This window comes from Solenopsis invicta, chromosome 10 (genome assembly GCF_016802725.1).
Source record: "Solenopsis invicta isolate M01_SB chromosome 10, UNIL_Sinv_3.0, whole genome shotgun sequence".
Taxonomy (NCBI): Eukaryota; Metazoa; Arthropoda; class Insecta; order Hymenoptera; family Formicidae; genus Solenopsis; species Solenopsis invicta.
This window is the reverse complement of record NC_052673.1, coordinates 12,086,903-12,103,744: the sequence shown is the minus strand read 5'-3', so window position 1 is coordinate 12,103,744 and position 16,842 is coordinate 12,086,903. Positions and strand designations below refer to the sequence as shown.

Genomic DNA, 16,842 nt, shown 5'->3' with positions numbered 1-16,842 from the left:
CTCGTTGCTGCTCGCAATCTACGTCGGATCTTGAAAGAAGGGAACACCGGGAAGGCCGGAAATGACGTCAGAGATCAGCAGAACGACGGCTGGGTTCAGAATGCGGCGGACTTTTCAGGCTGCTTCAAAACACACGCACGCAATCGGATTTGGAGCAAAACAAGACGAGAGTAAATCTGCTGGGAAAAGTGCCGATGTCTATCATTTGACGTTTTCGGGTCGATTCGGTGACGTAGGAACATTTGATCGCGCGAATACGAGGGTGAGGATATTCCATTCAAATCTGAACGAGTTAGGGGATATCCCCCATCTCGTAGAATATTGATAAGTACACGATAAAAATCCAAGGAAGATGTAACATTTGCACAAAATTATCTAAATATAAAAGGGATAAAACATTTCAAGTTATCATTATGTGTGTAATAAGGAAGCTAATATAACTTGTAATAAAGCAATAAAAAACATTACCTCTTTCTCTCGAAAAATCCTTTATTTCCCTAGTTTTTATTGAATTTTATTGATCCACGAATAACGAGAGAAATAAATAAATAAGTAAGCCATATAGTTTCCCAATAAATTATTCAAGGCATGATCATTAAGCACGAAGAAATACCAAATAATCTCCATAATTATATCTCGATACCCAAACGTAATAAAATTAATACCGTCTCAAGACGTTCCAAGGTAAAAATTATCTATCGAGCACAAGAATTCATCAAGTTTAATAACATTTATCGAGCGCAAAGCTCATCGTATTGAATATTCAAATTAATCAAAGCTAGCAAAATCGAGGCATTTGCGACCTACAGTGTCGTTCGTGAAAATCGAAATAGCGCTATGTTATTCTTGTGTAACTGCAAAAATTACGTTCGTCAAACGACAATTCTCGTAATCGGGGTGATCACACGTCGAGTGAGCCTAATTACCGGTGCAAGGCGGAAGATATTAGGAAACGCGTAATTACACACGTGCATGATAACCCTCCCGCTCCGCAATGGCAACATGGCCACATTATCTCGTGTCGTGATTAATAGACACGAGCGGGCACGATAAGCAGCGCTATACCCCGCTCGTAGTAACGACATTCTTTCAATTTCGAGTCAATTACCTGGCCTCGGCGCGAAATAGCCGTGCGTAATCTCGGAAAATCGTTTACGTCGTAAAACGTCGAGACTTTTATCGGCGTAGCGTGCATCGTGCCGCGCGAGATGCACTATAATCAGGGGGCCTGTACCAGCCCCACCCCCCCCCCCCTTAGGTCCGGGGGTTAAGTGTAACGCGGGGCTAAACGCAACGTTGCTTCTTCTTCCACGTACAGCCTAATGCCTTCCAGAAGGAGGCACAGAACGATTCACGTTTACATAATCCCAGCCAAGAATCGAGCTATGAAGAACGCTCGTGAAAAAGACAGATCATCTCTATGCGTGGCAAATGCTCCCCCAAAATTCATACAATGCTCGCGACCGCGATAATTTCGCGATATGAACAGATAGAATCGCAATATTTCGAGTTTAAAACGATATTAATACATATTCAATTATAAATTGTTAAATTACGTGACAATTCATCGATCGGAATGTTTCAATAAAATTTTATTCATATCTTTTATTAGCTGTAGATCAACCATATTGGCGAATATAATTGACAAAAAAGAAAACTACATTATGTTGACTTTTAATCAATAAACGCTAAATTCAACGCCAAATAGACGAGCGAAATTCATTGTCGAAAGTAAATTCTTCCCTACAACGAGTCTATTCAATGTTTCAACTATTAAAAGTGCTTGTTCTTCGATCTTAATGTTTCACGATTCCTGAATTCTTCAACATTAATAGACTTTACAGCCATCTCGACTTCGCTCCTATCTTATTTCCAATCCCCCTCAATCAGTCCTACGATCGAGGAGAGGTACGATAGTTTCGGGACACTCTGTATATATCGTAGACGCCGCTGCCACAGTGGAACACCTGTGTATGCCGTCAACGAAACGGGTTCGTATACGCTTCCGTCACGCGTGTGTAGTGCGTATCCAGGCGCTAGCTAGGCGCTCGTTGCTGTCCTGCCTGGTGAAGGTATCGCGATGATAATCGCGCGCCGGGTTAGTCCGGGAGGGCGGACGATAAAATCCACCGCCTAATGCATGGTCGGGCGGGCGGTTATCCGCGCGGCCGGAATTACCGGGGAGCACGCACTGACAGTGACACTGTCGGCGCACACGGAAAGCACGCAGAATTTAATAACCGGACACCACTTTGGCCTCGTCGACGAGACCGGGTCTCGCTCGCTGCGTGAGAGTCCCGCGGCTAGCATTAATTGCGATTAGAGGGACGCGACAGCCGACGACACGTACGGTTCGGCAAAAGTAATAACGTAAAGAGCGCAGCGCCGCTCGCTCCTCCTGCCACTCCTCGCGGGAGTCGTGAGGATTTTACCACAATGATAATTGCCGAACACGCTCCGGTTTTACGACGAGCCTTATCGCGTTAGATATATAATTAATGGCGTGACCGTCAGATAAGTGACGCCTCGAGACAATGATTAGCGACACGTTACGTTTCAGCTGAAAACGCACGTCGAAACATCTGTCTTTCTTATCGTTCTTTTAGATATGCGTTTCGATGCTAATGTAATGTATGTGCCTTGTGAAAAAAATAGATTGACGGAAGTGAAAAATTAGAGTTCAAGCAATTAAATAATTGCGAAGGTCGTTGTGAAAAATTGGTCTCTTTAAAATCGCATTGAAATATATATGGCATTGAAATGTAGCAATGTGTAATGCAATTTATATTACTTATCCGGCGTTAATGGGAATCATACGACTGTCTTTTCATTTTAAACGAAAAAGAGATTTTACAATAAGCGCAGATAAAGATAAAAATATAATTTCCAAAGAACTTCAAAAATCGTAATTATAGTATTCGTAATTGTAAATATGTTATTATCATATTATTGTGGTAATAAGCGGGATGGAGAGTATTACGGTTGCTAATTATTAGAATGGCTGTAGATACATATCGTATCGTACTGTTGTAATGAAATTACGATGCGATATATTAACATGCTTCAATACGATTATTAGAAATCTTAATTAACGATATGCTGTTTCTTTATCTCTCGCGGAATATTAATAGCTGTAATTTCTGCGATATAAATTCCAATGAGAGTACTAATTTTTCCGATGTAAACGATGCAACTTCCGCTGAGCGGCACGACATGACGTTTAATGCAAGAGCGATGGGCGTGTACAAATGGAATTGATGCAAATTAAAATTATATTTCAGATATCTTGCACATTTAACAGAGAACAAAACCAAAATGACGCCGAGCCAAAATTATGCAATAATATTGCAGAAAGATAATTATGAACGAATTAAATAAATGAAATATGAGGTAACATCTGTAATGAATTTCAAATAACTGAACTATATACTGGACCAATAATCAATAAGAATGATATACCACTGTGCGATACATAAATAGCAAATATTTTATTAACGTAAAATCAAATTTTAAGGAAAAAGATTCTAAATAAGCAAAAGTGACATTAAATGATCAGTTTTTTAATTTGAACAAATAGAAATATCATCGCGTATGGTATATTATTGGAAGTTGAAAGTTCAACACACTATTGCGACCTAATATTACACATGAATCATTTGATATGGGCCAACCTCATTACATACTATTAAAACGATAATATTATAATTCGAGAAATAATGATTTATCTATAACATAGTTTCTCCCCGAATTTGTCTATATATTTATTACATTGTATATAAGTACACATTTCTCTCTCTCTCTCTCTCCTCCATTTATTTATTCATGTATCCAATATCTACAATAACCATTTGCTCGTTCGTAAATCCGACTGCGACGTATCACCGGCGGCTAATCATGTTACCGGCAACAAGCAATTTTATAGTCCCCGCGTATCGCGTCGCGAACAAATAACCATGGAAGAACGCGCGATAATTGGAGCGGTATAGTCGCATCGGTCAACTCGCATCATAACAAATTCATGTCGCGTTTTCGCTCGAATGACGGAATAAGTTGCGGGGGAAGGCACGCGCGCGATTTATACGCCAAGTATCCGCGAAATTATTAATGCACGTCGCGCTACGACGCCGACGCGGCGACGGGTGGATCGTGTGTACTCTTTTTATCGAGCGGTTTATTCAGGTAAATAACCCGGCAAACTCCCTTCGGGAGAGCGAGATGGGGACTACTGGTGGTGGCGGCGGAGGTGCGCTTAGACCATCGACGCAGATCGACGCCGCCGCCTGCGAACTTTCGATAAGGACGCTGAGGACCCGCCGTGGCCAAAGGGCGTATTTTCTTCGCCCTTTGCATTTCATCCCCCTATCGAGAGGCAGAGCGTTTGCACTACCTTAGGAATATTCGACGAAAAACTGGTCATCGCCCCAGTGACATTTCTCCAAACTTCGTTTCGTTAATTATGGACTCGACGATTCCGTTCCAGAGAAAAACGGAAGGTAAATATAACGAAGTAAAGCAAAAAGATTCAGTTGACTTAAACGTAATTACTAATTCATTAATCTCTAGATGCTATTAGAGGATATGGCGAGATTTTGAAAATTATAAGTACCCAAGTAAACCCTGAACAAGTGGGTAAAGAGATATTTATTTTACAACCACTTGTATAACCATGTTGTGTTTGTGGTTGGCTTTTAATCGATCAATTTGAGTTTCAAATCGCGCAGCAGGCTTTTAAAGAACTCTGCAATATAAGAGTTGTCGTGGCAATGATTTTCCAAAAGGAATTCCGCCAGGCGGTATATCGATTGGCCGGCACGAGACGCCATCTTTCATTCGCGAGGAACCGAGCAAAAGTCAATACACGCTGTCGCCGATACGAGAGGGCTCACAACCGCTCGCCGGGAAAATCACATTAGCGATGTTTCGGTAATCGCTTTTATATCCGGCGCGCCGTGATTGACGGCGTCGACGAAATCGGCTTTCAGGCTGTGTCGTATCACCGCGGGGATCCGTTCTCCCGGCGGAAAAATCTGTAAGCGGTAGTGCGATCGTCATTCTGCGGACAATACCGGTCAAATACCTTGTCCGTCGTATCGTTTAGCCGGGAGAATTGGAAGACACCGATCGAGCGCTTCGATCGATGAAACTGCATCGGCGATATATGCATATTTGAACAGAGTCTTCGACATCAAACGCGTTTGACGTACTCGTATTTTCACTACGGATGAATAACGTTGTAAAATAACGTGTGATATAGTGTGTTTAACGTCAGCTGCTGCGACTACTAAATTAAGATTTCGAATTATTTGGAAAATGCTTCTGAAGCACTATAATACACAGAATAATGAAACTTGTAAAAGATAAAATTATACATACGCCAGAGAGAGAGAGAGAGAGAGAGAGAGAGAGAGAGAGAGAGAATCTTATTTTTTATATAGAAATTTTGTTTCACAGATAAGTATTATAGAATAAAATTGTGCTTTAGCACAAATATTGATTTCAATTCTAATATCGACAGAAATACCTTTCTACATTCTATGTGCGAGCTTCGTGCGCAAAAGCTGCGCTTTTAACGATTCCGTGCGAATCCTCGCGTCTCTGCTCCGCTTTTCTCTCGCTTCTTCGTTATGTTCACCTATCCGTTTGCAATGCGATCTTTGGTATACAGTTCAGCCGTTGCGCGACGCGTAATTGAAGCGCGACTGACACGTATGGAAAAGAGCGTCGTTCGCGAAAATCGCATTACCAAAGTTTCAACAATCGCAATTTTTTCCCGCGCTTCGCCGTGATTGACAGCACCAATGCAATCAGCATCCGTGGCCTTTCATGTCGAAGATATCGTGATTCGAGGCAAAAATTAAAGTACAGACGGCTAACAGATGGTTCGAACGATCATGATTAAACGTCACGATTGTACGCAACGTCTGCGGACAGACAGGAGGTTTTATTTAGATTGTAAAACACAAATTCCTCAAATATCATCAACATAATATACATCAAATTATATTGATCATTGTTTCGTCAACAATTAAAAATTAAACGCACAATTAAAAATTGACCACATCTTTTGACACTGAAACCGACGGGATTATTTTTACATACATATACTTGTCTTTGGAATCTATTTGATTGAATGAACACGGCCCGTAGCCCGCACAGATATATAGAAATCAGTTTTATTGAAATTAATTTAGTGGACACAATGGTTCGGTTGGTCGTTCATTGTATCGGGTGAAAAATAATAACGCTACATATAAAATATATCGAGAGCGAAACATAGACGGGGAAAAACTATTGAAATAAATAACGGTTCATTTAATGATCGCGACAGTTCGGTTAATAACAATCGTCGCCGTCGAGTTGAAAGCTCGATATTTCGTTTCAAAATATGACGATAGAACCGCACAGAATCTTTATGGACAATAGAAAGCATCGGGACCGACAGGACGACGACGGTGGCGCCTTATCGACCTTCTGCCTTCTTGTTGTACTGCCTCGGCTGCCATTGACATGCGATCGGACTGCAAGTAACGTGCATATCAGGATGACGCTGGCAGGGAATCACATTAGTGAAGTTTCGGTAATCCCTTTTATGTCCATTGACCGTGATTGACGCTGTCGGCGATCGACCTTTTTCGTGTCACCGGCGCGGCCGGTGCTCTGGATTGAGGAAAAAAATTAGACAGCGGACAGCCGGTCGACTGGTTTTCCAACCGGGCTCTCGCTCGTTAATTCGCTCTTCCACGGTGAAACGACCGCGGCAAAACAAACGCGATTAAAGCACCATTGCGATCCATATTTGCCTACAAATAACACGCGAGCGTTCAACGTATGTACATTTATCTATCTGCACGGGTATATCAAGCGAATCTGATATATTATATCCGATAATATAACTCGCTGCAACCTAAATTAGTATTTCGAAGCTTTGAAACAACTAATATCGTTGAAAATAGAGGAAAATGTACTCCCCCCCCCCCCCTAGAATGCGTATGCGGAATACATGTGCGCGTGTTTACAATTTAATGTGTTCATCTACCTGATAATCTTGTCAAATGAAAGAGAATGAAATTATGACAATAAAAATAATTTGATGAACCAAAAATTAGAAAGAGCAACAAAATTACGTTTAAAAAAACGTCAAGAGCCAATTGTGACATTTATCATCTAATTTCAAGTGTTTATTTAATGTAATTATTACCGACGGAATGCGTCGATAAAACAAAGCTTATTCGCATTCATCAGACTGTCATGATTAAGCAAATCTGTGGTGTAGAATCGGCAATCGAGCGTGTAACGTTCGAGCAAGGGGTTCGCGAAGTGCTTAAAGGTTAACGAGGTAGCGTATCCACTTTATTTTTCCACTTCTCTTTACACGTATCCGTTGTACCACCGGCGGCCATTGCATGACCTGTAGCTAGCCCCGGTGAGTCGACGTGCCTCGAAATCAAAGACTGGAAAAACACGTCAGCAAACTTTCGATAATCGCTTTTACGCGTCGACCGATCGTGATTCGCGTCCTAGGTGAAACGCGGCCATGGTTCTTATAAGCTTATTCGCATCAGCTTATAGAGTAACGGTCAGCGAGAAATGTCGCTCGACGACATCGACGGCGACAACGACGACGACGACGACGACGACTACGATAGCAGATTTTATGATCGTGATCGAACGTCGGAAACTATTCGACTGATATCTTACGCTCGCGCAGGTGGATAACTATAAATGACGTAAAATCGCCACCCTTAACGCGGCGGTGGCGGAGGCCCTTATCGCGCGTCACACGTTTCTTATTACGTCCGGTTAGGGCCCAACTGGGCCGTGCGTTCAAACACGACGAACAAACGTACCGGTGCTCTTGCGTCGATCCTAAACGTGAGATTTAACGCGTGAATGCGCACTGCGAGATGCGCCGCCAACGATGTGACGCTTCAATTATTTGAATAATGCACTACGACCTATTAAAATTAGAGTGTTTCTGAAGCGGATTTCAATTCAAAGAGAAAAGAGAGGGAGGGGGAGGGAGAGAAGGCGCTAATCCTTCTCTGTTTTTCGAGGCGAATATAATCGTGCTGTGCATTCAGCCAACCAGACTGTCGAGTACATTCGTAGTCGGATCCGCTTTTGTCGCTATGGCGCAACCAAGAAATAATTAAATGCGATTCACTTTGGTTTATATGAGCGCGCCTCCACTTCACGATCAATTTTTCAAGAGGAATTCTAACCCGTCGCCCATTTTGCCTCCTGCGCATTCGTCTATTCATCGCTATTTAACATTGCGCATGCCACATTAATCTGAAAAGCTACTGTTTCTGCTGTTAAACTTGATTAATTTTCTCCTAATAAAGATATCAAAGCAACGAAAGCTAAAAGCATTAAATAGCCGGCTCTTTTCGTAAAGCAAGCTACTAGATTACAGCTATTTAAACAAAACAAAGTTTCAACTACTGCTTTCACCCGTTGATCAACGTGTGAACGCGGCGCGCTCACATTGAAACTGTTTGAAATCTCTGCTATTCGCTGACCGTCGGAGCTAAACCACCGAATCCTCATCTGAACGTTCCCGGAAGAACGTTGCCAAAGTAAAGGCAAATTCGAATGGTTTACCTTCGACAGTCAGCGAATAATAGAGAATGCAAACCGAGTGTAGACATCGCACTTAACGCGTTGATTACTGAAAGTTTAATCACCAAAGTATTTTATCTCAAGTATTAAATTCTCAAACAAAACAAAAAAATCTCGCCTCGGGAAAAACAAACTTAAAATTTGTTATAAAACTTATAACAACATCAAGATTCTTATAAGTCTTGGAACATCCTATATATCGATTAATCTTGCCAACGTGTTTGCACGCCTTACTTCGTCACTCCGAACAAGCGTCGCATTTCGCGCCGGAGATAGAGAACTCGGTCAGTAGCTGTGACCGGATGTTAATGGCGATTTTTCCGGAGCAACTTCGATAGGCGGTGCCCGACCCGGAAGAACAGACTTTTCACATAACGAGAAAATAGAGAAGTTCAATTAAATACTGGCCCGAGCGTCCCGAACTCCAAAGTCGAGATAACGAGGCACCAAAAAAAGCCTGAAGGAGTATACACGAAACACATGCGATAATTGAAAACGAGAGGATCAGACGCAAGAAAAAAAATTAATAGTCTAATTAAAATACACATGCGTCGTATTTACTCATGTTAGAAAGGTATCCCAAGTTACAGTTTTAAAATGTCATAATTTCTAATTTTACTATGTCATTTTTTCTATGTCAAGCATCGTTATCCAAGTATTATACAATATTCTGTTTTACTGATAGTACGTTGTGTGACGCAGCTTACAAAAAAAAAAAAATTCTCTCCAAATATAAAGTGACTTACAATCAGATGTTTCTCATCAAGTTACCTCGCATCGGTGCAATGTATTAAAATGTATTAAAATGTATTAAAATTAATTTTCGAGCGTTAAATCATTTAACATTCAGCCGTTCGCTTGTTGACACTCGAGTTGCTTTTAAATCCAGCTCTTCAAATGCACCGCCGCACGTTTAACGCGGTCGTGCACCTCGTCAGCTCGCGGCGTGAGTTTTACTATATCCGCAATGCCGGCTACTGACGTGCAGTGGAAGTGCAGGTGACACGTGTACGGCGGCGATGGTGGCGGCGGTAGTGGCGGCGGCGGTGGTGGCTAGCCACCACGATGCGGCGTGCGTGCGTGTGTGTGTGTGTGTGTGTGTGTGTGTGTGTGTGTGTGTGTTCGTGTGTGTATGTGGGTGTATGTGTGTCTACGTCGGGGCGACTCTCGTCGCGCGCACAATCGGACACCTGTGCGGTCGCACAGAAAATGACCGTAATTCGAGTCATTATTCTCGTTCTAAAAAAGAAGCCTCTCTCACCGGCCGAGACCGTCCCGACTTCCGGTTGCGGCAAGGCTTTCCGCTCTGCTGCCCGATCGCGCACAAAACGGGACGGGATGAATTGGAGATCGAGGCTTTTTCACGAGGGCTTTCCGGAGGATTAGGTGGTTTCTGCTGACTGGGACCCCGAGATCCTCGAGCGATAACGAAGGATCAAATGTATTCGGGTCGACGGAGCTGACTTTACGATAAACGGCTCGAGGTGAAACTAATAAGAAGGTTTATCATCGTTTAAAAAGCATGACAAGAATTGATTAAGAAAGATATTTTTGCACAAGCTCCGAAACATAAAATTCTGAAACATTATTCGACATATTAATTTTTATTTCGTACGATAACTTCACTTTTGCTTTCGAGAAAAACTTTCCGTATTCAAAAGAAGTTATATCCGACGCTATTGCGAAATTAAACTTTTGCAACCATTTGAAATATTTGTGAGATATTGTGCGCGAAAAATGTTTTATTTTACCGTCATTATTTGAAATAGTCTGAGATAACAAGCGCAAGCATATTAATAAAAATTTAATTACATAAAGTTTAATTACGTAATAAAATTTAATAACATGTAAACCATATTTCACGGTACTTTATCAACGATTAATAAAAACGAAAGAATTTAATAATAGATAATATTTATAGCAACTTTGCACTTGGCGAGCTTCTTAATAAAACGATATCTTCTCGCTAAGCCGGGCATCGTATCGTCCTTTTCTAGGAGTTTCCAATACCCCTCGCTAATCTCGCGTGATTTTTTATCCACGCTTAAAGATTGGCTTCGCAAAGGGTTAATCGCTGCTATTAACCGTAACCGTAAGCTCGGAGCTTAACCGCCGACCTGTCTCCGAACGTTGCTTCTCTTTAATGTCTCGGAAGTCTTGCCAAGACTCGGATAACGAAGGAGCGCGGTTAAGCGGCGAAAAAGCAGCTTAACCTCCTCGCTTCTCAGCCATTTATTTCTTGATGACGCCTCGCCCGTAGCGGCGATCGAACGATAACTTTCGTCGCCCCAGCCGACGATAAGAAGCGACGCTAAACAAAAGCGAGCACGAGATAACGCAATGTTCAGGCGACGAAAAGCTCCGAAAGGAGACAGAAATCGTCGACGCTTTTGTCGACATCGCTTTCGCCATCATCGTCATTGTCGTCGTCGTCGTCGTGGTCGTCGTCGTCGTCGTCGTCGCCATCGTCGTCGTCGTCGTCGTCGTCGTTATTGTCATTGAGCGAACGAGGTGTTTCTTTTCACGCGCGCGCGTCAAGAATTGAACTAGACAAAACCGAATCTTCAAGCGCTCTTATTCTTCCATTTTCGCGCTGCGAATGAATCGTCTGCAAAGTGTTCATAAAGAATTCAACATATTGGCAGCTCGCAACGTTCATACAAAGCGGAAGTAAAAAGAAGACAGAGGAAAAAAGAAGTGGTAAAACGCAAGCGTCGGATACGACGATTCCGAGCTGGCCATCGCGCGCCACGTGATCGATACTGGAGCGGCCGAGAGCAGTATCGAGAGAGAGTGAGTGAGTGAGTTCCGGAAGCTCGGAAGAAGGCGCGATAAATCTGTTTCGGAGACCATCGAAATTCCGTGGACGTAAGGCACAAGGGGAACACACATAAAACGTGCAGAGAGAGATGAAGATGAAGGGAGACTGAGAGGAATCGAAAATAGATAGGGATTGACTGACTCGTGTCTTCGGGGCTTTGACGCGCAAAGGGCGCCGTCGGACCCTTCGACGCGGAGGCTCTTACGCGCGCGCACTTACATACCAACGTCGAAAGTCACGCGCGCGCATGACGCACACGCGCATGACGAACACGCGTACAAACGCGCGACGAGCAAGCTGCGTGGAAAGCGGTAGCTATTGTTACGGGTATTATTTGCCGCTAATCAGAATGGGCGCTCGACCCGGTTGCGAGGGTGGAGGTCTTTGAGGGTATGTCCGTGTGTGCGTGCGTGCGTGCGTACGTGCGTATGCGACGGTGTTTACACAGGCAGAGGGACGGGAGAGGAAATTCGCGCGTGCTTACGCGCAGCTTCTGGTCGAACGCACCGCACCGTCGCGAACGAGACAGCCTGATTGCAGACCCCGCTCTGTCGTTGTCGGCACCACGCCCTGACCCACGAGATTTTCAAGATACCCGGCACACGACCCACAAGCCCCGCACTTTATGCGGGGTCAACCAACTCGACCCCTCGTCGTTACGAGCGCGATATCGATACAACGGCGCGGCGGGTGCGCGGCGCAACGAAACTTTCTTACGACGGTGACGGCACTTAAATACGGATAAGAAAGCGATGGTAGGGGAAGCGTTTATTATAGCTCCCAGACGAACGTTTCTTAAAACATGCACGTAACTAGATATAAGTGTTTCGGTAATCGCGCGTATACACTCGCTAAAAAATATTATGTTGAAAGTTAAACGGTAGAGAAAAAAAATTGTAATGTCGAGACAATTTCGAGTTATAAGCAATTGAAAATTAAGCAACGTTGGCACGAGTTAAAAAATAGAATATTATGAAATTTCCTTTAGAAATGAACGGAGATAAAAGAAATTTGCATTTAATTTCGAGTGGACTTTACTTTGACAGAAACGTAATTTCAAGCTCAATTACCAAGATATTTAACTTTGAAAAGTAATATTATGTCTGGAAAGATTTTTATTAAGACAAAGTCTACTTTAAATCGTACAAAGCTATAATATATAATTGAAGAAAAAGTTATACAAATATATCAAATCAAGACTAAATACTCGATACTAAATACTCGATAAAATTGCAATAATGAAAATTACAACGTTGTTACAACAACTACAAAGCTGTTGCATGTAATAAAATTCTATTCAAAAATTTTCTCTTTGTTACATAAAATATATGATATAATAAAGAAAAGATAAAAAGCGAGCGTGAAAGAAAATAGTAGAGGAAAACGCAAAAATAGAAGCTCACCCGTGTTGAAGTAAGCGAGGTCTCGGTGTTGTGTTGACGATGCTCCCGTGACTCGTAGTTTTGCCAGTAGCATTTCTGCAACAACAAAATTCGCGATTAGCCCGTGATCTGGTTGCTATGAGCAATCGATTTTAAGCCTGCCGGATGCTCGTTGCCGGCAATAATCGCTCGCAATGTATGGCTCGCGGTTGAGTTTGCAGAACGAACTAAGATCGACGAACCGAAATTCTCCACCTTTCGCCTTCATGCTTGGGGAAATCGCAAGCCAGGTGCCGCATTTTGTACATGCTCGTGAGCTCGAAAATATTTCAAAAATATTTCAATCTACGATATTGGTCTGGAAAAAGAATTGGTAACGGGCGCGATTTCAAAAATGCATCTACGTATTCAAATATAAACTAGTTATAATTCTTTTATAAAATTGATATCAGTGTTGTGCGATATTTATTTTGTAATATTTATTCGATTTATAAAAAAAGAAAAATTTTGTAAAATATACTAAACAAAAAAAAACTCGAGTTATAAAACCGGATTTCCGCTGTCGTATCCAGATTTTTTGCCACGATTGTGATTATTTCGTTATACTTTTGATGTGCTAGTATTTAATTATAAAACGTTGCTGAGGCATTGGTAAGTCGTTTTGAAATAAGCGCTCGATACCTACCACGCTTCACTCTTGCAGACTTTAATAAGTAAATATCACGTAAAATGTATCGCGACATTTCCGAGAGAGCAATGTTTCAAGCATAACATGTCGTGCTAGACGACATGGTAGATTTTAAAAGAGACTGACAGACTGCGGATCTATATAATATATGTAGGTACGTATTAGCAAAACGTATGTTCCGAAATACGCGTATTTGTCCGAACGGCGCATTATTTTCGAAAATCGCGAATACCGCTCTCCACGACGCAATACATCATTCGTATGCTTTTAGTTCACATTATACGAAACTCGTCGCTGAAACACGTCATCAGAGGATTGTGATGATCAAGAATAAATATCCAATCATTGTATGACTAAATGAAATTCGCGCGCATTAAGATCAATTTTGCAGCGCCGAATAGTGCTCTCAGTATGGAGCAAGTGTTGCTATATATTAATATAAATATATTTGTGCCCGAGTTATTGAATTTTACAGATAATATGAATGTCGTAATATCCGGATGCTCGAAATTTAATAGATTCAACAGCTCTTCCTCACTTTGCGCGAGACATGGTAGCGACGACGATGCGTAAGGTGATGCCGCTCGAGCAGAATTATTCCGAGCACCGCGAGCGATATCGAGGAGACGCGATGGAATTTCCGTCGGCCGGAATTCTTGCTCCAGCCGAGGAATTTCCGGGCTAAAGAAATCGGGAAGTCGGCATACGGCGCGGCACGGCGCGGCGCGGCGGGCGCGGCAGCGGAGTGATCCGTGCATTCCGTCAAATCGACGGAAGTCGTTGCCGAGCTGTTAACAGGAGTTCGAAATAGTTGGACGAAGAAACCGACAAAACTGACACCCACCCGCGAGCGGTATTTGCAGGCGGAATCGCGTTGCGGCTCGGCCGACCGCGGCTTCCTCGGAAGTGCCGTATCTCCGAGGCGTGTACATACATACATACACCGCGGGGTTAATTCGACAGTTGCCGACGTGGACGTCGAGAATGTTCTCTCTCGGATTCTATCCGAAGTATTCCGAGCATAGAGCGCGCACCCCGTCCGCAAACTGACCGCTAACCGGCGATTTTTGAGGAATCCGAAGGTGACTGACGCGCCGCCTAAGCTCTCCGATCGCTCGATATCGATCTCTCTACGGATTCGAGGGAGAGCCCTGCCTGTTCTGACCGCCGAATCGGAACATTGGGAGATAATTCGCTCTCACAGACATGCACACGCACACTCGCAATGAAAATCGATGCCCGGCTATTCTGGCGCAACGCGTTTACGCGCTAATACCAAGGCGGTTTAACTCGCTGCTAATATCGTTGATTATTCAAACAGTGGAGAAGACTTTTAACCCTAAACTCGAAAATGAGCGCATGACATTTTTACTTTCTCGCTTTTCGTGGCCTTTACGTGTGCGATGTTTCACAAATGTATTTTTAAATTCTCTTAAATCGTCTAAACATAATTATTTATAAATCTTGTTGAAAAATATAACTGGACGCTTTTTAAATTTTTTTCTTTCTTGGCACAATTATAAATTCTATATGTAACGGTTTTATAATTTTCTTCGTAATATCACGTTAATCTCATCTCTTTAATGTTAATACGTTGATGAATGGAACGAAAGATTTTCATCTATCCAATTTCAAGTACGAACTTTTTTTCCGCGTTTAAAAAAGACGGCTAACGATTTACACTCCTACGAGCGTGAAAGATATTAGAGTTATCTCTCTCTCTCTCATTTTCGTTTTGAAAAGGCAAGACATGCTGACGTATTCTGAATTATTTCGAAATTGCGAACAGATTTTTTGCAGCGTACCGCAACGCGCTCACGTTACTCAGACGAAACTTTATGATGCATGCCCGGTCTTAATTAAGCTCATACATCTCCTCGGATGCTCTTCTTGAAAAATATCGCTAAAGTTCGTCCCAGCGTACGTTCTTCATTATACTTCAGCGGAGACTTCTTTTTAACCCTTTGACACGTTGAATGGTCAAAATGACTCTGCGCGTCGTACAGAATTTTCATATTTCGCGTATCTTTAGATGGGTACATTAAAGTGATGTGCATCTCCTGTTTTTCAATTCCAGCCGCGAAACCCGTGTCAGAAACGGCGTAAATGATAGGGGGTACGTGAAAACGCGCGCGCGAGCGAGCGAGCGAGCGAGCGCGGGAATGGCGAATTATAGAGCGCGAAAGAAAGCGCACTCGACTTGCGGAGAGAACGCGTTCCCGTTGTTGTAATTCGAGCGAGAAACTACAGGAGGGAAACTTCCTCCCCGAGACATGTATCTCGGTCTCCGAGATAACGTATAGTCGTGTCGTTTGTCACAGAATCTCGCTACGCACGACCCCGTCCTTGTGCCCGCATCTTCCCCCCCGTAAGCCCGTACGTTTCCGGTTACCGCACGAAGACCGACTTCAACGTGCATCATTAAAGAATTTCCAACTGCGGCCTTATGACACACATATTTCTTAACGTACAATTTAACTTGAATTGATAAATACAAAAGCCGCACACCGTACTTTTCTCATCTGCGTTTATACGTTTCGAATAATTCTGAAAAGGTCTTTTTACGTTACATAATAAATGTTATTTTTATAAATAGAAATAACATTTATTATGATTATTGACAAGTAATGAGACGATTGTTTTGTTTCTGCAGAAATGTAGTGTTTTAATGTTATACATATAAAATTTATTGTTGAAATTAAAATACCACATTATTTATTAAAATTAAATTAACAATATAAGTTTAAAATACATTTTTCACATTTTTCTGTTAAAATTTTCAAGAGTGGATTTCTTTTTCTTTTTATAATTTTATTTTAATTAGAGAAAAAGATACATGTTACGCTACTTAAAAATAGCAACTGAAAAATCTAGCACAGAGTTAAATTAACATTGACAATTTCGCGCTAACGCTTCAGTGAAGAAATTCCGAATCAAGTTTCTAAACATGAGGAATGGCGAAAGTACGTGAATTCATGTACCACGCGAAAGCCACAAAACAATGCGGAAAACAACGTCGATGTGTACGACTCAAAAATTCCAGTAGACGAGAAGCAAATTCGCGGGCGCCGCGTATCTGCTTATAATTCGAGTGTAAAATCGCAAAATAACGCGATAAGAAATTCCGATGCCAACATCTCGGAAATTCAGAGGCGGTGGAAAACTAAGTTTCTATAGGCTGTGTATTTCACGTCGGTAGGAGGCGCGGAACCGCAACATAATAAGGGTACCGCCCTTTATTCGCGGACGCGCGTCTTCCCGAATCGAGTCCGCGAATCGCGAGTACCTTCCTCTTCATCGTTTTTAGCCCGTTCGAAAAAAAATATCGA

At 42.4% G+C, this 16,842-nt stretch overlaps 1 protein-coding gene across 1 annotated transcript in view; it reads right to left on the bottom strand.

The window, feature by feature from the left end:
• LOC105193176 (insulin-like growth factor-binding protein complex acid labile subunit) overlaps window positions 1-16,842 on the bottom strand; it is a 207,146-nt gene that overhangs the window by 128,824 nt on the left and 61,480 nt on the right. Inside the window, exon 2 of the mRNA XM_011157533.3 lies at window positions 12,847-12,921. Within this exon, the coding sequence (XP_011155835.2) occupies window positions 12,847-12,921 (75 nt within the window). The remainder of the gene's footprint in view (window positions 1-12,846; window positions 12,922-16,842) is intronic.